The sequence below is a fragment of the Coregonus lavaretus genome (assembly GCF_964263955.1).
Source record: "Coregonus lavaretus genome assembly, chromosome: 16".
NCBI classification, from domain to species: domain Eukaryota; kingdom Metazoa; phylum Chordata; class Actinopteri; order Salmoniformes; family Salmonidae; genus Coregonus; species Coregonus lavaretus.
This window is the reverse complement of record NC_140003.1, coordinates 23,995-46,882: the sequence shown is the minus strand read 5'-3', so window position 1 is coordinate 46,882 and position 22,888 is coordinate 23,995. Positions and strand designations below refer to the sequence as shown.

General features: G+C 48.1%; 4 protein-coding genes and 1 long non-coding RNA gene across 6 annotated transcripts; 4 read left to right on the top strand and 1 right to left on the bottom strand.

Moving 5' to 3' along the window:
* Positions 1–4,934: 4,934 nt before the first annotated feature.
* LOC311143273 lies at positions 4,935–21,055 on the bottom strand. 2 transcript variants are annotated; one of them, XR_014614403.1, is made up of 4 exons: positions 20,976–21,055; positions 20,677–20,742; positions 5,453–5,585; positions 4,935–5,000 (listed from the first exon to the last, which is right to left on the bottom strand). It is a non-coding gene; the product is annotated as an uncharacterized lncRNA (long non-coding RNA). The 2 variants fall into 2 exon arrangements; XR_014614404.1 differs by lacking the exons at positions 4,935–5,000; positions 5,453–5,585 and adding an exon at positions 20,433–20,562.
* On the top strand, positions 7,860–8,150 carry LOC311143360 (histone H4-like; the record flags this gene model as incomplete). Its single annotated transcript, XM_084179201.1, has 1 exon — positions 7,860–8,150. The coding sequence occupies one exon, from the start codon at positions 7,860–7,862 to the stop codon at positions 8,148–8,150; it is 291 nt and encodes a 96-aa protein (XP_084035327.1).
* LOC311143569 (histone H2B) lies at positions 8,798–9,172 on the top strand (the record flags this gene model as incomplete). The annotated part of the gene is made up of 1 exon (XM_084179421.1): positions 8,798–9,172. The coding sequence occupies one exon, from the start codon at positions 8,798–8,800 to the stop codon at positions 9,170–9,172; it is 375 nt and encodes a 124-aa protein (XP_084035547.1).
* Positions 13,238–13,861, top strand: LOC311143508 (histone H1-like; the record flags this gene model as incomplete). Its single annotated transcript, XM_084179334.1, has 1 exon — positions 13,238–13,861. One exon carries the CDS (start codon positions 13,238–13,240, stop codon positions 13,859–13,861), a length of 624 nt encoding a protein of 207 aa, XP_084035460.1.
* Positions 14,669–16,024, top strand: LOC311144049 (histone H2A-like; the record flags this gene model as incomplete). The annotated part of the gene is made up of 2 exons (XM_084179985.1): positions 14,669–15,051; positions 15,643–16,024. The coding sequence occupies 2 exons, from the start codon at positions 14,669–14,671 to the stop codon at positions 15,998–16,000; spliced, it is 741 nt and encodes a 246-aa protein (XP_084036111.1). The 3' UTR covers positions 16,001–16,024.
* Positions 21,056–22,888: the final 1,833 nt, after the last annotated feature.

Below are 22,888 nucleotides of genomic sequence, written 5' to 3'. Positions count from 1 at the left end.
AGGTGCGCGTATAAATGGAGCAATTGTGCCTTTTTGATGGAAATATGGAGGTGGGATTTTGGAGATCAGGTCATCATTTACGCGCGCTCTCCGCGAATACAGTGGGCCATCAGGATGTCCTAGGGCACGATGGACACCCTCTTTGCGTGGATGGCACACAGTTTGGTGTCCTCGAACAGACCGACCAGGTAAGCCTCGCTGCCTCCTGCAGGGCTATCACGGCGGAGCTCTAGAAGCGCAGGTCGATCTTGAAGAACTGGGCGATTTTTCTCCCCAGGCGCTGGCAGGGCTCGTAACGGGGAGGCGCTCCTGCGCGCAGACTTGGCGGCTAGCTGCTTCCTGTAGGCTTTGCCACGGGTGGATTTGCGAGCGGTTTGCTTGGTTCTGGCCATGGCGCTTGCTTCCTTCTTAGACAGTTGGAGTATAGCCTCGAAATGCCCATGTGAAATGTATAAAGCCGGCAGTGGCATCTGCTGATTGGACACCATCTCCCCACTACCCCGATTGGCCCGTTGCGGAGGACTCCTCTGTCGGTTACTGGAAAGGATGCTTTGCTTCTTTTTTTTTTAGGACCGCGCGCCCATCACAATACACTGCGCGCCAAAAACAATAGTACACTAAGCGCGTGAGTACAATAGCACACTGCTGGCCCTTTGCGCGCAATAATAGTCGTCAAAGTCAAGAGTGAAATCTTGTGTTATATTTTAATGCTAGCCTGTTATCGCAAACGAGGCCAATAGTACACTGCCTGCACACAACTACACACTGCGCGCTGGCAAAAGCACACTGACAGTCGGGAGTATAGCCTCGAAATGCAGAGACGCGCCATGGCCAGAACCAAGCAAACCGCTCGCAAATCCACCGGTGGCAAAGCCCCCAGGAAGCAGCTCGCCACTAAGGCTGCTCGCAAGAGCGCCCCGGCCACCGGCGGTGTGAAGAAGCCTCACCGTTACAGGCCCGGCACCGTGGCTCTGAGAGAGATCCGTCGTTACCAGAAGTCCACTGAACTGTTCATCCGCAAGCTGCCCTTACAGCGCCTGGTGAGAGAAATCGCCCAGGACTTCAAGACCGACCTGCGCTTCCAGAGCTCCGCCGTGATGGCCCTGCAGGAGGCTAGCGAGGCTTACCTGGTCGGCCTGTTCGAGGACACCAACCTGTGCGCCATCCACGCCAAACGGGTGACCATCATGCCCAAGGACATCCAGCTGGCCCGCTGTATTCGAGGAGAGCGCGCATAAATTAGGATGACCTGAACTCGAAAATCCCCCAAAGGCTCTTTTAAGAGCCACCTCCATATTTCCATCAAAAAGGCACAATTGTTCCATGTATACACGCACCTCTACATTAGCCACCATGTATGTTGTTCACTAACACGTCTAAAAGCTACGTATTGCACCTTTTAGTTGCCTGAAGTCTAGCTTCAATGTTTGTGTGTGTGTGTGTGTGTGTATATACTCTGGCATCATCCACTTCCTTTGAACTATAGTAGCACAGTAAAATGCTTTACAAAGGAGGGGGAAAAGAAACGAGTGATAATATAGGCCGAATAGGAACAAGAATTGTGTTCAGATGAATAACTGACACTATTAGTTGTGTGTAATAATAGCCTTGCATGCAGTCCAGAAAAAACATTGCATGCCAACTTACTTTGAAAGTCCCATGTTGCAGTGCTGCTGAGAGACTCATGCAGAGGCCAAAACTTTACAGTGGAGCACGGAGGCCATCTTGTGGTTAAATGTGGGTACTGCACATCATGGTGATTCCCTTTCAGTATTTGCTCTTTAGGCCAGCGTTTCCCAAACGTGGTCCTGGGGTCCCCAAGGGGTGCGCGTTGTTGCGTTTTGCCCTAGCACTCCACAGCTGATTCTAATACTCCAGCTTGATGATGATGAGTTGATTATTTGAAGCAGCTGTGTAGTGCTAGGGCAAAAACTCCCAAAACGTGCCCCGAGTTTGGGAAACCCTGCTTTAGGCTAATACTAGCCTATTAGGATGACTTGGTTCGATCGCTTTAATGGCAACTGCTGAACTCTGGTTTTCACTAATTACTTGTCCCAGGTCACCATTATGAATCCAATAGCAAAGCAAATTTTTCAAAATTGCTCAATAGTGAAAAAAGGGCAGGAAACGATGGGTTCTCAGCAATATTTCACCAACAACCAATCACTATTCAAGCATAGACATTAGGATCATCAACAAATATTCCTAAATCATACTACAAAAGGGTTGTAACGAAATGGATTTGTCCGTTCAATGCAAGTTCAACGTCAAAGAAAAAGATCATCACCACAACAAACGTGTCTTTAGATACACTATAAAAAATGACTTTGTGGAATGTACTCAAGCTATTACAGTCAACAAAAGCACACGTCATATTATTGAGTAGATCTTTTTGCTTGTTTTTATGAGTAGATAAGCTTGAGTAAGTTGTTTAGATGTGGTCCAATACATAGAGTAAAGATGATAGAGGTAAAAAAGGATTATATTACGTTGATTCAACTCAAATAGACATTGTGTTATTTTACCTGAATGATTCATCCTATTATGTATTTAGACCAAGTCAGAAAAATTTTCACATTTTTACTTTGGATTCACTCAATCAGATCCCTTAAGAGAAAAGGTATCCGGACACCGGGAATCCATTTATTTAAACATCAACGGTTTGCAAAACATCTGTTATTATGAGATGAGAAATTACGGATTTGCAATCAACACTGCAGGTAAATCCTGATTGCTGCAGGTAGGCAAAACCGTAGAAATAGGAACTACAACACTAACTAGTATAGGATCTCTGTGGGCAGAACCATTACATACGAGAGATACAATGGCGCTTCAACCCCATAGACGTCACAGGGAACAAAATATTCTCATAGTAACCATGGATACCTACGGAAATGGAGGCTCAAATAGCTCGTGTTTGCACTGTGGGATATTTTTCAAACTACAATGCCAAAACATTGAACAACCCCAATAATCTAAACACTTTTACTCGTTTGTTCCTATAACATTTCTCTGTTCACGAGCACTGCTGATGGATGCCACCTATATTACTTTGGTCATTTTTCCTTTAACCCATTAATGTTGTAGGTGCGCCTTTTTTCAACAGTACCACACCTGCTGCTATTTCAACCTCTAAATGGCCGCCTATGAAAAGCCAAGTGACATTTACTCCTGATGTACCGACTGTACCGACTGACCTGTTGCAACCTCTACAACCACTGTGCTTATTATTTGACCCTGCTGGTCATCTATGAACGTTTGAACATCTTGGAGAGAAATGTGCCCTTAATGGCCACGTACTGTTGTAATCTCCACCCGGCACAGGCAGAAGGGCACTGGGCACCCCTCAGAGCCTGGTTGTTCTCTAGGTTTGTGCCTTTCTAGGGAGTTTTTCCTAGCCACCGCGTTTCTACATCTGCATCGCTTGCCGTTTGGGGTTTTAGGCTGGGTTTCTGCATAGCACTTTGTGACATCTGTTGATGTAAAAAGGGCTTTATAGATCCACTTCATTGATTGATTGATTGATGGTAGAATTGTCAAAATACCAGTGGTAAAAGGTGTGTACCTTGATGAAACCTCAAAATGGTACGTACAACGGATTCAAAAATGGACATTTCAAACCGCAACTGTATGGGAACAAAATGGACATTACATTTTACAATGACATCCTTCATTAAAAACACCTATTTGGTATCTCTTGTATACAAAAACACAATGGAAAATACCGTGGCAGTGACCCTTTAAAACACACCTTGCAGAATAAACGTGTCTTCCTTACCCTCTAACCTCTTTAGCCTAGATGACCGCCCATCGGGGACGGGGTCCCAGACCGCAATGTGCTCGAGCCCCGCCTCTCGGTGACCATCCCCCGGTAGGCAGAGGTTGGTCCCAGCACAGATTCTGTGCCCCAGGCGGCTTCACCAACAACAAGCGGGCCTGTGGTAGAGGACACCGTTCCTGACCTGCTACCAGAAAAAATGAAGGGAGAGAAGAGTTCCAAAAGGCACCTCAGCGTTTAACTACGAAGGTGTTACAAAGTAACCCTGACATTCAGTCTATGACAATTGTCCTCTGGCCTGGCATTCTGCTTAAGACAGTCATTTGTTCTTGAGGCCTGTCATCTTGACTGTGAGCTTTGAGCAGTCCAGCTCCACAAACACTTTCTGGAATGCCTTGAACATGTACTCCGGCTTTTAGGGGTGGCTGAGATTCAGAGCATACAGTGAGGGGAAAAAGTATTTGATCCCCTGCTTATTTTGTACGTTTGCCCACTGACAAAGACATGATCAGTCTATAATTGTAATGGTAGGTTTATTTGAACAGTGAGAGACAGAATAACAACAAAACAATCCAGAAAAACGCATGTCCAAAATGTTATAAATTCATTTGCATTTTAATGAGGGAAATAAGTATCTTGTCCCTGACATCCTTGGAGAGGTCTTTGGTCTTGGCCACGGCGGAGAGTATGGAATCTGATTGATTGATTGCTTCTGTGGACCAGTGTCTTTTATACAGGTAACACGCTGAGATTAGGAGCATTCCCTTTATGAGTGTGCTCCTAATCTCAGCTCGTTACCTGTATAAAAGATACCTGGGAGCCAGACATCTTTCTGATTGAGAGGGGGTCAAATACTTATTTCCCTCATTAAAATGCTAATCAATTTATAACATTTTGGACATGCGTTTTTTTCTGGAAGTTTTTGCTGTTATTCTGTATTTCACTGTTCAAATAAACCTACCATTCAAATTATAGACTGATCATTTCTTTGTCAGTGGGCAAACGTACAGAATCAGCAGGGGATCAAATACTTTTTTCCCCTCACTGTATGTCATGCCAAGAAGAATGGCAGAAGCCTTTGCAAAACTCAGACCGGTGATCACCTAAGGATGACGCCTACCTCCTCTGGACCATCACTCGCCACGGCACCCTCCTTGTTGATCGCATAGATTTGCTTTACATGTTGCGCAAGGTCTTGCAGGAAATGACCCCCCTCAGCTTCCTGTAAAATAAATAACACACAAATACAGACATTCTGTCAATGTGGGGAACACATTTTATTCCACCTGGATTACGACATGCCCTTATTTGTTATCAGATTGCAGTGAACATTCTCTCCCTCTCTCTCACACACACACACACACACACACGTGATCGAATATTCATGGATGAAAATGCTTTATTGCCCCCACACGGTAGTCTTTAATGAGGCCACCTCCAGTAAAGCTGAACAATAATTCCTCACTGAACTCACATCATGACCCTGATATAGAATAAAATCACTGATCTCATTGGATTCAATCTGTGCATGTGAAATCTATGAAATCACCGACCCAATTATCCTATATTAGCAAAAGGTGTACAATAGCACAGCGGGGCCCGTGGCTTAAATTGCAGCACCGAACATCAGCCAGCTAAATACAAAACAGTGCATTTTTCCTGAGGATACTTTACCATCCAGCATGACCCGCAATCTGTCTGAAAGTACTCCTCCCTTGGAATGGAATAAGGACAGCAGCTTAGGGGTGTCCTGCATAAACCTTGCCTCAAGATGCTTTGCGGTGAGCCTGTGGAATTGTTCATTGATCTGAAAGACAAATATTGAAATATCATCAAGCAAGGCTCATAACAAAGAGGTTTGTCATAGTGAAGACATCATTTGGCATTTTCTTTTTTTGCCTGCCGACTCACCTGAGAGGCTTCTAAACAGAGCAGGCTATCTGTCTTTCATGTCTTCAACACTGGGACACTGGTTGATCACTTCCTGTCTTTTGGCGTGCAAATGTCTTGGTCATATTTCCTGAAATCACCCTTGTGTGGTCCTTCTTTGCATGTTACTAATTCTATTCTCTGAGCGGCCACATCTGTTAAAAGAAGAATCTAGACGACTAAACATAACCATTAACCCATTTTATCAAGACCCTATACAACTACAACAAGTGGCTACGAATTGTGACAAAATTGATTATTTCCATAGCCATTACAGCAGCTAGCTTTTAGCTAACGTACGTTAGCAATCAAGGGCTGACACACGGTTGATACGCTACTAGCGAGTTCGCGCTAATACACATGGGCAGACAAACCTAAATTAGCTAACGTTAGCTTAGCTTAGAAAGTAACCTAGCTAGCACAAGCGCCCTTATGTTAGCTAGCTACCTACTAGCTAAAGGTAGTATGACACAAAAAAGAGGACGAGGAAACGTAGCGTGGGACGCCGTATTCTCGGCATATTCAACAGCATTTAAATAATGCATTACCTTCAACAGTGTTATCTTGTGATCAAGCCATCAATGTTAGGTGATTTTTGGTGGTGTCAAAATGTTAGCTAACGGGTTAGCAATTAGCAAGTTTGACATTTCAGTGGAAATACTATTTTCAGCTTTTTGATGAGCTGTAGTCAAAGGTGATTTTGGATTATTATATATGATTATTATTACGATATGTTATTATATTATTATTTTCAAGGCTATAGGGTGCGGTAACAGGCCCTCTGTGATTTGTTGTTGTACTGTACATGTCAAGTATCTGCACTCTAGCCTAATTCGCCTAACCCGCTAGGGAAAAGTCACTTCCGGTCGTAGCTGTATCCCACCTAGTCAAAACCTTGTTAGTCCTTATCCTAAAAGGCACCCTCTGTTCCTCGATATACTCCACCGAGGGCCGGCAGCCAGTAAGTACAGGTAAGTGACAATTATGGCAACAATAAGTTGTCCTATGAAAGCTAGTCACATCTGAGATGTTAAACTGCCCTGAATGATAAAGTGGCAGTCTGTGCTCTTGGGCCCTTATGGCATCAGTGCCCCCCTCCAATTTGTCCCTTTTGAAATGAACAGTTGAGATGGGCCCTCTTTCTGTGGCCGTCCTTTGACGACACATCTGAGGCTATCCTGCGGGAATACAAATTATCAACATCATAACAATAATCCCCATTATAAGAAGCTTTATTATTGGTTTGCAAAGAAAGGTACAATACAATATTGGCACATCACTATCACCTCTGTATGGGTAGGAAATCAATCCCTTCATTGTGTGTGTGTGGGTGTGTGTGTAAAGGTACGCCACTCTCGGCCTCACCGTTTATGCATACGGTCGTCTTTATGCAACAAAATAGAAGACATTCCCAAATGTGCTTACATCATAGCGTAATGTCAGGGAGTCACACAAACAGTGTGTGCTGTTTGGCTGCAACACACATTAGGCATAAGGATGATGGCAACTATTTTCTAAATGCTCCAGCTTGCAGAGGGATCACCACCCCTCCCATCCGCACCCCAGGTCCTCTTGGCCCCCTTACTGTCAGGCCAAGTGCTGTCTATGGAAGAAAGAAGAAGAGCGATGTTATTAATGACAGTCAATACGACACGTCCTTCCATAGCTAAACAGACTGATCCTACTAGTTCAGTGTTTCCCAACTCCAGCGGTAGAGTAGCCTACCCCCAACAGGACCCATTTTTCTTGTAGGCCTGGACAGCCACAGCTGATTGAACAACCTGTCACCTAAATAATAGAATCAGGTGCAACAACAACAACAACAACAACAACAACAACAATATGAGGAGAGGGACACAGTGTACTAGCTGATCTCCCAGTTGTCACAGTTTGGCCTTGTGTTCCACATAGCCTATATCAGTATTTGAGTATGTTTCCCACGCACGTTAGTTGCTTTCACGTCATCTTTGAAATCGCTCCTCCCTAGTCCCCTAGAACGAGCGCCCTCCCCTTTGCAACGCCTCCGAACATATAACAGAGGCGCGCTTTCTGTGCCGCCGGCCTCAATCAGGTCGACCAAACGCAGATAATAGCGCACCGCGCACCGGCGCTGAAGTCATTCATTCACTTGAACTCAACTAGCGAACACACCATGTACGGAAGAGGCAAAGGCGGCAAGGGACTCGGAAAAGGAGGCGCCAAGCGTCACCGCAAAGTTCTCCGCGATAACATCCAGGGAATCACCAAACCCACTATCCGCCGTCTGGCTCGCCGCGGCGGCGTGAAGCGTATTTCCGGTCTGATCTACGAGGAGACCCGCGGTGTCCTGAAGGTGTTCCTGGAGAATGTGATCCGTGACGCAGTCACCTACACCGAGCACGCCAAGAGGAAGACCATTACCGCCATGGATGTGGGACGCACCCTGTACGGTTTTGGCGGTTAAACCCACTCTCTTCGGAACCTCAACACCCCGACTCAAACCCAAAGGCTCTTTTAAGAGCCACCCACATCCGCTTCAAATGGGCCCATTCCATATAGTGTTATATATATTTTTTTAAATGTAATGCTATTTAGTAAGAAAGTATGAGCCACTTCGAGTGGACAGGGAGTATTAATTAGAGGATTCTATTGTCCCGTCCAGTTTTAGCGCACAGAGGGAGGCCTATATCTGACAGTGACAAAGTGTAAGAACGTTATTATTTTGGGTCAAGCAATGGTGGAATTTGGACAACATAAAGCCACCACGAGTCGGTAGACGTGGCTCGAAAAGAGGGGGACAGCGCGCACACACACACACAGTCCAAAATGGGAGCCCTATGTCTGACGGTGCCAAAGTGGGCAATTCTATCACCAGCATTATTTGGCACAACAATCGTGCCATTTGGACACCTATTAAAGCCCCCCTTTTGAAACACACAATTCCCCATCGGTCACAGAGCATAGGCTATAGAGAGGAGGGAAGGAGGGAGGGAGGGAGGGAGCAAGCAGGGGAGTGTCTACGGCCGCTGACTTTGCTTAGCTTCCTCTTCATAAGACGGGTAAGCGCCCTTCACCCCCTCATTCGTTTCTGAGAAGCAACGAGACATCATCATGCCCGAGCCAGCAAAGTCAGCACCCAAGAAGGGCTCCAAGAAAGCCGTCACCAAGACCGCAGGGAAGGGCGGCAAGAAGCGCAGAAAGTCCAGGAAGGAGAGTTACGCCATCTACGTGTACAAAGTCCTGAAGCAGGTCCACCCCGACACCGGCATCTCCTCCAAGGCCATGGGTATCATGAACTCCTTTGTGAACGACATCTTCGAGCGTATCGCCGGAGAGTCCTCTCGCCTGGCCCACTACAACAAGCGTTCTACCATCACCTCCAGGGAGATCCAGACCGCAGTGCGCCTGCTGCTCCCCGGTGAACTTGCCAAACACGCCGTGTCCGAGGGCACCAAGGCCGTAACCAAGTACACCAGCTCCAAGTAAACAGCGCATTTGGACTGCTCTACTAACCCAAAGGCTCTTTTAAGAGCCACCCACTCTGTCAGTAAAAAAAGCAATTCCATCGCCACCAAATGAATGCGTAGGTAGGCTGCATTACATTGTATGACCGCTGTTACATTGTATCATTGTTTAATGGGCGGCGCGCGCCGGCTCGGAGAGCGGCTACATTGTATCATTTCCCCTGCCCGTTCCAGCGTAGGGGTTTAGCGCGCCTTTTTTGGTGTCTTTGCGCGCTGAATAGTAACCCATGTTTGTCGGGCTCCATTCCAGGTGAAGGCAATGTAAAATGGCACCATTTGACAAAGGGTGTAAATAAATCAATCAAAAAGGCAGTCTGTTGGGTTTGATTGGAAAGAAATGCCTTTTGTCGTCTAATGAGCGGATAGTCATTTTGAGTTGACTTCCTGAATCGGTAGGACACGGATGGAGTGAATGGATGCTCCATCATTGGACTATACCCTAATGATGTGAACGAGAATGATAATGGCAAGAATAAAAAGGTGGTGAATAATATGAATGAATGTATATAATTATATATATATATATATTTATATGAACGTAGCCCTTTTGGCCTACGGGTCATTTCCGGTCAAGGTCGCATCATCCATATAGTCCCCTGTAGCTCAGTTGGTAGAGCACAGCGCTTGCAACGCCAGGGTTGCGGGTTCGTTTCCCACGGGGGGCCAGTATGAAAATGTACGCACTCACTTAACTGTAAGTGGCTCTGGATAAGAGCGTCTGCTACATGACTCAAAATGACCATGTGAAGTGTAGTACATTTGAGTCAAGTAGTGTATTTTCCTTCCTACTACACTCACGAGGCAACAGGATAAAAGGCAGTGGCTTCCACGTGACAAAGTGGGGATATGAATGTGTCTGTAGGCCAAGTCACAGTATAACAAAGTGAGTGAGTGAGTGAGTGTGATAGTCGTTGGAGCAGTAGTGGATTCCAATGACTACCTTGGGGATAGCCTATACAACAGGGAAAAGAAAAGAGGCCGCAATCAGCCTTCTGACCCACATGCACCTGCTGTGATTCTTCTCCCAGTCCAACCACATATGCAGCACTTGTCCCACTCGGAGAGAGAGAGACAGAGAGAGACTGAGAGAGAAAGAGAGAGATAGAGAGACTGAGAGAGAGAGAGATAGAGAGAGAGAGAGACTGAGAGAGAGAGAGATAGAGAGAGAGACTGAGAGAGAGAGAGAGAGAGAGAGAGACTCCCTCTATCTAGGCCTATATCAACGCGCCATAGCCCATGGGGCGCCAGCCTCCATAGCGCCAGCCAGACACCAAGACCCACAGACACAAAGACCGAGCCGAGTCACGCTGCCGAGTCAAGCAGGTGAACAATATATTAGTAGAGACAGCCAACCTACCTACCTACCAGAAGGGAGGGGAAGACAACACACAATCTCACTGTGTAGAAATAGTAGGCTACAAATACAACAACAACACACACACTGCCAGTGCACAAAAAGTACTAATACACACACAGTGCAAGTAATCATGTCGTAGGACAGTTCATACCATGTGGATCCTGTACATACGACGAATACAACTTGAAACTTGAAGTACAACACTAGTCTCAGCCAGGCCTCACGGGTGCATGTGTTTTAAGGTCCCCAAAAGAGCACTTCTTTAAAACACCCTGGTCCACATCAGATAAAATCCTGCGACTTGTGACTGCAGGCCGCCCAACAACCTGCCCGCTTGACCCCATCCCCTCCTCTCTTCTCCAGACCATCTCCGGTGACCTTCTCCCCTACCTCACCTCGCTGATCAACTCATCCTTGACCGCTGGCTATGTCCCTTCCGTCTTCAAGAGAGCGAGAGTTGCACCCCTTCTCAAAAAACCAACACTCGATCCCACTGATGTCAACAACTACAGACCAGTATCCCTTCTTTCTTTTCTTTCCAAAACTATTGAGCGTGCCGTCTTTAGCCAACTCTCTTGCTATCTCTCTCAGAATGACCTTCTTGATCCAAACCAGTCAGGTTTCAGGACTGGTCATTCAACTGAGACTGCTCTTCTCTGTGTCACGGAGGCTCTCCGCACTGCTAAAGCTAACTCTCTCTCCTCTGCTCTTGTCCTTCTAGACCTGTCTGCTGCCTTTGATACTGTGAACCATCAGATCCTCCTCTCCACCCTCTCCGAGCTGGGCATCTCCGGCGCGGCTCACTCCTGGATTGCGTCCTACCTGACCGGTCGCTCCTACCAAGTGGCGTGGCGAGAAGCTGTCTCCGCACCACGTGCTCTCACCACTGGTGTCCCCCAGGGCTCAGTTCTAGGCCCTCTCCTATTCTCCCTATACACCAAGTCACTTGGCTCTGTCATATCCTCACATGGCCTCTCCTATCATTGCTACGCTGACGATACACAACTAATCTTCTCCTTTCCCCCTTCTGATAACCAGGTGGCGAATCGTATCTCTGCATGTCTGGCAGACATATCAGTATGGATGACGGATCACCACCTCAAGCTGAACCCTGGCAAGACGGAGCTGCTCTTCCTCCCGGGGAAGGACTGCCCGTTCCATGATCTCGCCATCACGGTTGACAACTCCGTTGTGTCCTCCTCCCAGAGTGCGAAGAGCCTTGGCGTGACCCTGGACAACACCCTGTCGTTCTCCGCTAACATCAAGGCGGTGACCCGATCCTGCAGGTTCATGCTCTACAACATTCGGAGAGTACGACCCTGCCTTACACAGGAAGCGGCACAGGTCCTAATCCAGGCACTTGTCATCTCCCGTCTGGATTACTGCAACTCGCTGTTGGCTGGCCTCCCTGCCTGTGCCATTAAACCCCTACAACTCATCCAGAATGCCGCAGCCCGTCTGGTGTTCAACCTTCCCAAGTTCTCTCACGTCACCCCCCTCCTCCGCACACTCCACTGGCTTCCAGTTGAAGCTCGCATCCGTTACAAGACCATGGTGCTTGCCTATGGAGCAGTGAGGGGAACGGCACCTCCGTACCTTCAGGCTCTGATCAGTCCCTACACCCAACCGAGGGCATTGCGTTCATCCACCTCTGGCCTGCTGGCTCCCCTTCCTCTGCGGAAGCATAGTTCCCGCTCAGCCCAGTCAAAACTGTTCGCTGCTCTGGCACCCCAATGGTGGAACAAGCTCCCTCACGACGCCAGGACAGCGGAGTCACTCACCACCTTCCGGAGACATTTGAAACCCCACCTCTTTAAGGAATACCTGGGATAGGATAAATTAATCCTTCTACCCCCCCCCCCCCCCCCCCAAAAAAAATATATATATATATATATATATATATATATATATAAAAATAAAATAAAAATAAAAACATTAAAAATAAAAAATAAAAAATAAAAAATGAATTGTAAGGTGGTTATCCCACAGGCTATAGGGTGAATTCACGAATTTGTAAGTCGCTCTGGATAAGAGCGTCTGCTAAATGACGTAAATGTGCCCTTGAGCAAGGCACTTAACCCTAATTGCTCCTGTAAGTCGCTCTGGATAAGAGCGTCTGCTAAATGACTAAAATGTAAATGTAAATGTAATCAGGGGACCCCAAACCATTTGATTCCCTTGCCAGACATCTCGGCTCACTTCACAACAAGTGCTGCTCGCAATCGGATGCACTTTTAGCCCATTTAGGAGACAAATAGCACAGGAAAACCAGTGCGCACCGCTCCACCCGACAGTCCAGCGGTGAGGTTTTGAGCGAGTCGCAACAAAATGCACGGCCCTTCCGCGGCCCACTTGACTTTATTCTGAACGGAGACAAGTTTGCTCGCTGGGCCGTTCGCTTTTGGACCAAAAACACGGCTCCGTCGGTGACTTTTGGCCCGATATAGGCGACCAGAAAACACAAGTGAAAAAGCATTTGGCCAGCCCAGAGAAGCCGAGCTGGGTGGCTTGAGTCTACATGGTTCTCATGTCGCGTTTAAGGCCAGCCCCCTGCTCGGTGTGGAGCTTCAATAGCGCAGAGCAGCGTCTACAGCAAACTACTCCTCGCAGACCGTGTGTGTGTGTGTGTGTGTGTGTGTGTGTGTGTACCGGACCAAACGACAGATAGACATGGCAGACGTCGCACCAGCACCCGCCGCCGCCGCGCCGGCCAAGGCACCCAAGAAGAAGGCAGCAGCCAAGCCCAAGAAAGTGGGACCCAGCGTAGGCAAGCTCATCGTCAAGGCTGTGACCGCTTCCAAGGAGAGGAGCGGCGTGTCCCTGGCCGCGATCAAGAAGACGCTGGCGGCAGGCGGCTACGACGTGGAGAAGAACAACTCCCGCGTCAAGATCGCAGTCAAGAGCCTCGTCACCAAGGGCACCCTGGTCCAGACCAAGGGCACCGGTGCATCCGGCTCCTTCAAGATCAACAAGAAAGCCGTCGAGGCGAAGAAGCCCGCCAAGAAAGCCGCAGTCCCCAAAGTAAAGAAGTTGGCCGCCAAGAAGCCCGCCGCGGCGAAGAAGCCCAAGAAGGTAGCAGCCAAGAAAGCCGTCGCCGCAAAGAAGTCCCCCAAGAAGGCCAAGAAGCCCGCTACACCCACAAAGGCCGCCAAGAGCCCCAAGAAGGTGAAGAAGCCCGCCGCAGCGGCCAAGAAGGCAGCCAAGAGTCCCAAGAAGGCTACAAAGGCAGCCAAGCCCAAAGCCGCCAAGCCCAAGGCAGCCAAGGCCAAGAAGGCAGCCCCCAAGAAGAAGTAAACCTATTACAAACAGTGTTCTACTCGACACATGTTGTACCACAAAAGGCTCTTTTAAGAGCCACCCACCTCTTTCCATAGAAAGCGCATTGATTTCCATGTACTACCTGTCGTGAAAAAGAAATTACGCACACTAGGCTACTTTTACACACACAACATTGTCCCACTCTGGGTGTGTGCGAAGGGAGAGGCATTTAATAGAGGGCCAAAATGGCTTAGAAATTCGACCTCACGAGTGCACCCTCACCAGCCATTTTTATATATGAGCCACTGGGCTATTCCCGTTCAGAGGCAGGCTGCTGTGATGTGTTACAAGTGCCATGTAATAAAAATAACAATACTATAGTGGCTTCGAATTCAAACTCACGAGTGCACCCTCAACAGCCATTTTTATATATGAGCCACTGGGCTTTTCCCGTTCAGAGGCAGGCTGCTGTGATGAGTTACAAGTGTCATGTAATAACAATAACAATACTATAGTGGCTTCGATTTCAAACTCAAGAGTGCACCCTCACCAGCTGTTTGTTTCCCATTTGGAGAGAAATAATGTGAGGATTTCATTTCGGACATTTTGGCGCTCACGCGAAATGACACAAAGTAACAAAGTCGGAGGGAAACAAAGTAGCCTCTCACTCGCTGCCTGTGGGTGGGAACCGGCTTAGGGCTGTCTGTCTGTCCCTCGCTCCAATTGGATAAGGCCACACTGGCCCGGTGGCCAATCGTTGCCTCTTGTGGCGAGGTATAAGTACGGCTCTCGGAGTGGCGAGCGGCTCATTCAGACTTTCTGTGACTTTCTCAAGCTACCAATATGAGCGGAAGAGGCAAAACCGGAGGCAAGGCCAGGGCGAAGGCAAAGACCCGTTCATCCCGTGCCGGCCTCCAGTTCCCCGTGGGCCGTGTGCACAGGCTGCTGCGCAAAGGCAACTACGCCGAGCGTGTGGGCGCTGGCGCACAAGTCTACCTGGCCGCCGTGCTCGAGTACCTGACTGCTGAGATCCTGGAGTTGGCCGGCAACGCTGCCCGTGACAACAAGAAGACTCGTATCATCTCCCGTCATCTGCAGCTGGCCGTCCGTAACGACGAGGAGCTGAACAAACTGCTCGGCGGTGTGACCATCGCTCAGGGTGGTGTGCTGCCCAACATCCAGGCAGTGCTACTCCCCAAGAAGACCGAGAAGGCAGTCAAAGCCAAGTAAAATCGCTACTGCGACTTCAACTTGACTACTCAACCCCCAAAGGCTCTTTTAAGAGCCAACCACCTAGCTCTCCAAAAGCGCAAAGTACCTTTCTATGACCGCAATACATTGAGTGGGTGTATACACAACTATTTCGACATTCTGTGCCCACATGAGGCCTTGCATGAACAACAACACCTACTAGGCCTCGTTTGCCATAGCAGGCTAGCATTAGATTACACGTGCCTATAAGATGTCACTCTTGACTTTGGCGACTATTATTCTGCGTAAAGGGCCGGCGGCGTCCTATTGCGCATAAAGGGCCGGCGGCGTCCTATTGCGCGTAAAGGGCCGGCGGCATCCTATTGCGCGCGCACCGGGAGTTTGAATTTTGGAGAGGCCGGGCCTCCCGTCCAATGGCCAACGGAGGAGGCCTGCGCAACGGGCCAATCGGGGTGGTGGGGAGATGGTGTCCAATCAGCAGGCGCCACTGCCGGCTTTATAAACTTCACATAGGCATTTCGAGGCTATACTCCCGACTGTCAGAGCAGCGCCATGGCCAGAACCAAGCAAACCGCTCGCAAATCCACCGGTGGCAAAGCCCCCAGGAAGCAGCTCGCCACTAAGGCTGCTCGCAAGAGTGCCCCGGCCACCGGCGGTGTGAAGAAGCCTCACCGTTACAGGCCCGGCACCGTGGCTCTGAGAGAGATCCGTCGTTACCAGAAGTCCACTGAGCTACTCATCCGCAAGCTGCCCTTACAGCGACTGGTGCGAGAAATCGCCCAGGACTTCAAGACCGACCTGCGCTTCCAGAGCTCCGCCGTGATGGCCCTGCAGGAGGCTAGCGAGGCTTACCTGGTCGGCCTGTTCGAGGACACCAACCTGTGCGCCATCCACGCCAAGCGGGTGACCATCATGCCCAAGGACATCCAGCTGGCCCGCCGTATTCGCGGAGAGCGCGCATAAATGAGGATGACCTGAACTCGAAAATCCCCCAAAGGCTCTTTTAAGAGCCACCTCCATATTTCCATCAAAAAGGCACAATTGTTCCATGTATACACGCACCTCTACATTAGCCACCATGTATGTTGTTCACTAACACGTCTAAAAGCTACGTATTGCACCTTTTAGTTGCCTGAAGTCTAGCTTCAATGTTTGTGTGTGTGTGTGTGTATATACACAACCATCTGGCATCATCCACTTCCTTTGAACTATAGTAGCACAGTAAAATGCTTTACAAAGGAGGGGGAAAAGAAACGAGTGATAATATAGGCCGAATAGTAACAAGAATTGTGTTCAGATGAATAATTGACACTATTAGTTGTGTGTAATAATAGCCTTGCATGCAGTCCAGAAAAAAACATTGCATGCCAACTTACTTTGAAAGTCCCATGTTGCAGTGCTGCTGAGAGACTCATGCAGAGGCCAAAACTTTACAGTGGAGCACGGAGGCCATCTTGTGGTTAAATGTGGGTACTGCACATCATGGTGATTCCCTTTCTGTATTTGCTCTTTAGGCCAGCGTTTCCCAAACGCGGTCCTGGGGTCCCCAAGGGGTGCGCGTTGTTGCGTTTTACCCTAGCACTCCACAGCTGATTCTAATACTCCAGCTTGATGATGATGAGTTGATTATTTGAAGCAGCTGTGTAGTGCTAGGGCAAAAACTCCCAAAACGTCCCCCGAGTTTGGGAAACCCTGCTTTAGGCTAATACTAGCCTATTTGGATGACTTGGTTCGATCGCTTTAATGGCAACTGCTGAACTCTGGTTTTCACTAATTACTTGTCCCAGGTCACCATTATGAATCCAATAGCAAAGCAAATTTTTCAAAATTGCTCAATAGTGAAAAAAGGGCAGGAAACGATGGGTTCTCAGCAATATTTCACCAACAACCAATCACTATTCAAGCATAGACATTAGGATCATCAACAAATATTCCTAAGTCATACTACAAAAGGGTTGTAACGAAATGGATTTGTCTGTTCAATGCAAGTTCAACGTCAAAGAAAAAGTGCATCACCACAACAAACGTGTCTTTAGATACACTGTAAAAAATGACTTTGTGGAATGTACTCAAGCTATTACAGTCAACAAAAGCACACGTCATATTATTGAGTAGATCTTTTTGCTTGTTTTTATGAGTAGATAAGCTTGAGTAAGTTGTTTAGATGTGGTCCAATACATAGAGTAAAGATGATAGAGGTAAAAAATTATTATATTACGTTGATTCAACTCAAATAGACATTGTGTTGTTTTACCTGAATGATTCATTATCACTATTATGTATTTAGACCAAGTCAGAAAAATGTTCACATTTTTACTTTGGATTCACTCAATCAGATCCCTTAAGAGAAAAGTTATCCGGACACCGGGAATCCATTTATTTAAACATCAACGGTTTGCAAAACATCTGTTATTATGAGATGAGAAATTACGGATTTGCAATCAACACTGCAGGTAAATCCTGATTGCTGCAGGTAGGCAAAACCGTAGAAATAGGAACTACAACACTAACTAGTATAGGATCTCTGTGGGCAGAACCATTACTTACGAGAGATACAATGGAGCTTCAACCCCATAGACGTCACGGGGAACAAAATATTCTCATAGTAACATTTTTACATTTACATTTTAGTCATTTAGCAGACGCTCTTATCCAGAGCGACTTACAGGAGCAATTAGGGTTAAGTGCCTTGCTCAAGGGCACATTTACGTCATTTAGCAGACGCTCTTATCCAGAGCGACTCACCAATTGGTGCGTTCACCCTATAGCCAGTGGGATAACCACTTTACAAAATTTTTTTTGGGGGGGGGGGGGGGGTAGAAGGATTACTTTATCCTATCCCAGGTATTCCTTAAAGAGGTGGGGTTTCAAATGTCTCCGGAAGGTGGTGAGTGACTCTGCTGTCCTGGCGTCGTGAGGGAGCTTGTTCCACCATTGGGGTGCCAGAGCAGCGAACAGTTTTGACTGGGCTGAGCGGGAACTATGCTTCCGCAGAGGTAGGGGAGCCAGCAGGCCAGAGGTGGATGAACGCAGTGCCCTCGTTTGGGTGTAGGGACTGATCAGAGCCCGAAGGTACAGAGGTGCCGTTCCCCTCACTGCTCCATAGGCAAGCACCATGGTCTTGTAGCGGATGCGAGCTTCAACTGGAAGCCAGTGGAGTGTGCGGAGGAGGGGGGTGACGTGAGAGAACTTGGGAAGGTTGAACACCAGACGGGCTGCGGCATTCTGGATGAGTTGTAGGGGTTTAATGGCACAGGCAGGGAGGCCAGCCAACAGCGAGTTGCAGTATTCCAGACGGGAGATGACAAGTGCCTGGATTAGGACCTGTGCCGCTTCCTGTGTAAGGCAGGGTCGTACTCTCCGAATGTTGTAGAGCATGAACCTGCAGGAGCGGGTCACCGCCTTGATGTTGGCGGAGAACGACAGGGTGTTGTCCAGGGTCACGCCTAGGCTCTTCGCACTCTGGGAGGAGGACACAGCGGAGTTGTCAACCGTGATGGCGAGATCATGGAACGGGCAGTCCTTCCCCGGGAGGAAGAGCAGCTCCGTCTTGCCAGGGTTCAGCTTGAGGTGGTGATCCGTCATCCATACTGATATGTCTGCCAGACATGCAGAGATGCGATTCGCCACCTGGTTATCAGAAGGGGGAAAGGAGAAGATTAGTTGTGTATCGTCAGCGTAGCAATGATAGGAGAGGCCATGTGAGGATATGACAGAGCCAAGTGACTTGGTGTATAGGGAGAAAAGGAGAGGGCCTAGAACTGAGCCCTGGGGGACACCAGTGGTGAGAGCACGTGGTGCGGAGACAGCTTCTCGCCACGCCACTTGGTAGGAGCGACCGGTCAGGTAGGACGCAATCCAGGAGTGAGCCGCGCCGGAGATGCCCAGCTCGGAGAGGGTGGAGAGGAGGATCTGATGGTTCACAGTATCAAAGGCAGCAGACAGGTCTAGAAGGACAAGAGCAGAGGAGAGAGAGTTAGCTTTAGCAGTGCGGAGAGCCTCCGTGACACAGAGAAGAGCAGTCTCAGTTGAATGACCAGTCCTGAATACCTGGACCATGGATACCTACGGAAATGGAGGCTCAAATAGCTTGTGTTTGCACTGTGAGATATTTTTCAAACTACAATGCCAAAACATTGAACAATCCCAATAATCTAAACACTTTTACTCGTTTGTTCCTATAACATTTCTCTGTTCACGAGCACTGCTGATGGACGCCACCTATATTACTTTGGTCATTTTCCCTTTAACCCAAGACCCTGCAACTACAACAAGTGGCTACGAATTGTGACAAAATTGATTATTTCCATAGCCATTACAGCAGCTAGCTTTTAGCTAACGTACGTTAGCAATCAAGGGCTGACACACGGTTGATACGCTACTAGCTAGTTTGCGCTAATAAACATGGGCAGACAAACCTAAATTAGCTAACGTTAGCTTAGCTTAGAAAGTAACCTAGCTAGCACAAGCGCCCTTATGTTAGCTAGCTACCTACTAGCTAAAGGTAGTATGACACAAAAAAGAGGACGAGGAAACGTAGCGTGGGATGCCGTATTATCGGCATATTCAACAGCGTTTAAATAATGCATTACCTTCAACAGTGTTATCTTGTGATCAAGCCATCAATGTTAGGTGATTTTTGGTGGTGTCAAAATGTTAGCTAACGGGTTAGCAATTAGCAAGTTTGACATTTCAGTGGAAATACTATTTTCAGCTTTTTGATGAGCGGTTTTGAGAAAAAAAACGTCACGTATTATCGCCATTCGGGCCCCAGTTGTTGGCCACCTTACTATTCAGTTCCATTACAAGATATATCCGTTCAATTTTGTTCAAGAGACACACCGCCCGCGTACCGGAAGTGTTTGACTAGTTGGCTAGGCTTCCAGTAAAAAAGAATGATTTTCCTGTCCACTTTTCATTGCGTGGCCCGGTGCGCCCTCTTGAGGACGATTAAAAAATGGTCCATCACCTACATATTCAGTGTTATAACCAAATAATGTCTCATCATTTGTTTTACAGATTCATCTTATGTTTTGAGAAAGTAGATAACAGTTGAATTCTAAAATATGAGTATTAATAATTTACATCAAATAAACCTTTATTTTCAGTTATGTGCATTGACATAAACAATGAAAACACTTGGAGTTTGTTGCAGAGATGCACTTGGAGAGTAAAGGAAGAACTACACAAGAGTGGTTCCATAAATATATATATATATATATATATATATATATATATATATATATATATATATATATATTACATTTTAGACTTTTCTTTTTTTGTACAAATAAATAATTTCATATGAACACAAACAATTAAATCTCGACCTCCATCCCTATATTGTCACAAAAATCACAATAATATTCCAGCTACACCGCTACCTCTTGATCCCACTGCACACACCTGCAGTGGAACCAGTGCTGACAGAAGTCACAGCACAACCATGGCACCTCGGATCTACACTCCTGAGAGGAGCTTGCAGGCGGATCACGCTCCCCGCAGCGAGCACAGCAGGTGGTCTTCTTTTATACCAAATAATACAAATGGATTAATATGGTTTTACAAAATGTAGAAGTTCTTCAGCAACAATAGTAATTGATACAACTGAGAGAGAGAGAGAAAAACAGATGAAGTACCTGAGAGCGGTGCCATGGGTGGCGTGACCGACGTGACCGGTGGAGCTTTTCTCTTCCTTTTCTGTGCTGCAGTTTGAGAAAAAGTACTGTTAGACAGAGCATGTTTCATGAAAACCCTTTTCCACTTTTTTACACCAACACCTCTGGAGGAAGCCGCAGAGGTTTTGGAGGAGGTGGAGATGACTTGAGGGCTGGTGCTATGCACTGTAGATATGTAAAGATAGATTCTGTTGTTTACATTGCTGTTGTATAAAACAGATAACAAACAGTCATTTTTACGTAATTTAACACGCGTTTACCTGTGGAGGTGGCGGTATTCAAATTGCAGGGGGCCAGGGACACCAGACGAGGCCGCTACGGTGGTGTGACCAGGGGAGTCTGAGGAGGCAGTTGGTCCAGAGGAGGCCGTGTTGGTGGTGACAGACAGGGTGGGGGTGTGCATCGCGGTGGCGGTGGACAAAACCGCCGACGATGGCTTGGAGGAGCCGGTGTTTGTAACGGTGGGGTTGAGGGGCCGACGACGGTGTGGCCGGGAGAGTAGGCACGTGGCCTTCTGCAGCTGGGGACTCCGGCGGCTCCTACAGGTGTTGCACACCGGGAGGCACTGGCAGTGGTGATACAGCTGTCAGGAGTGGTTCCAGCAGGGGGTCCTGCAGAGGCGATGGCGCCAATGGTCTCATCCACGGCAGCCCTCTCCTGTGCCCTCTGTGTTCTGAGGGCTGCCCGACGCTCTTTCCCCTCTCCTTCTCACCCCTCTCCTGCCACCGGCGCGTGTATTCCTCCCCGGTGAGGCACGTGGCGACCACAGCGACTCTTCTGTATCGGTCCAGCCGATACTTCAGGACAGTAAGGATGTGCCCCAGGTCCTTCGCTATCAGCCCACCCTCTATTAGGGGGTGCTCTTCTAGAGCTAGGCCTGGGACTGGAGCAGGGACTGGGACTGGAGATGCGGCTGAGGGTCCTCCTGCGGTCGCTGGGGAGGAGGCGCTGACAGATGGCACAGTGCTGCTGGTTCCAGGAGAGGCGGTGGTGGGACTCAGTAGGGACCGAGACAACATTAAACGGGACCCTTTAATGGCTGAAGGGTCAAGAAGGGAAGAGGGCACACTTCTTAAACCCTTCCACCACATAGCGCATGTCCTTGCATCGCTGGTACGAGTAGCGGAATACTCTGGCAAAGTCTGATTTGTTTACCATGTAGGAGTGGTCAAAATGGCTAAGGTCTCCAGCTACCTCGGAGAACTCAGCCTTTAAAGGGCCAAAGTATGCCACGTCCAGCGGCTGCAGGACACGGGTGCAGTGTGGTGGAAGACAAAGAAGTATAACCCCTTCCCTTAGTGCCGCCGCGAGCACCTCCGGGTCCATGTGGCTCTTGTGCCCATCGAAGAGGAGAAGGCGCTCCTTCACTGCATGCTTAAAGAAGTGCAGAAACCTCTTCCTGAACAGGTCCCCGTCAATGTAGCCACTGCTAGCCAAGGCTTGGGGGGGGGCCTCCCAGTGTGTAGTGGCCACCGGGGAAACGTCCTCCCCAGCTGCGTTGAAGCAGGCCAGCACTGTGATGTGCTCCTTGGTCCCAGGAGCCTGCTGGTACACGTGTTTTGCGCCCCGGGGAGCCAGCACTTTGTGCCTGCTCTGGTCGCTACGAAACCCAGACTCATCGCAGTTATAGATTTGTCTGGGTTTCTCCCTCAACCCACTCTCCTCCAAGTGCTTCTCATAAGAAGCGAAGAAGGTGTCCGTCGTCGGACGTGTGGCACACTCAGCACTCCCCCTGTCCTGGGTGTCCGGCCTCCTCATGCTCAGGATCATGTGCCTCCTCCTGAACATTTCCCACCATCGCTTCCCCAGTGGCGGGATTGTTTCCCCTGGGTGCCGAAACCTACAATAGAATAGAATAGAATATATACAGTGGGGGGGGAAACGTATTTAGTCAGCCACCAATTGTGCAAGTTCTCCCACTTAAAAAGATGAGAGGCCTGTAATTTTCATCATAGGTACACGTCAACTATGACAGACAAAATGAGATTTTTTTTTCCAGAAAATCACATTGTGGGATTTTTAATGAATTTATTTGCAAATTATGGTGGAAAACAAGTATTTGGTCAATTACAAAAGTTACTCAATACTTTGTTATATACCCTTTGTTGGCAATGACACAGGTCAAACATCTGGCACTGCAGGATTTGAGTCCCTGGCGGCGTAGTGTGTTACT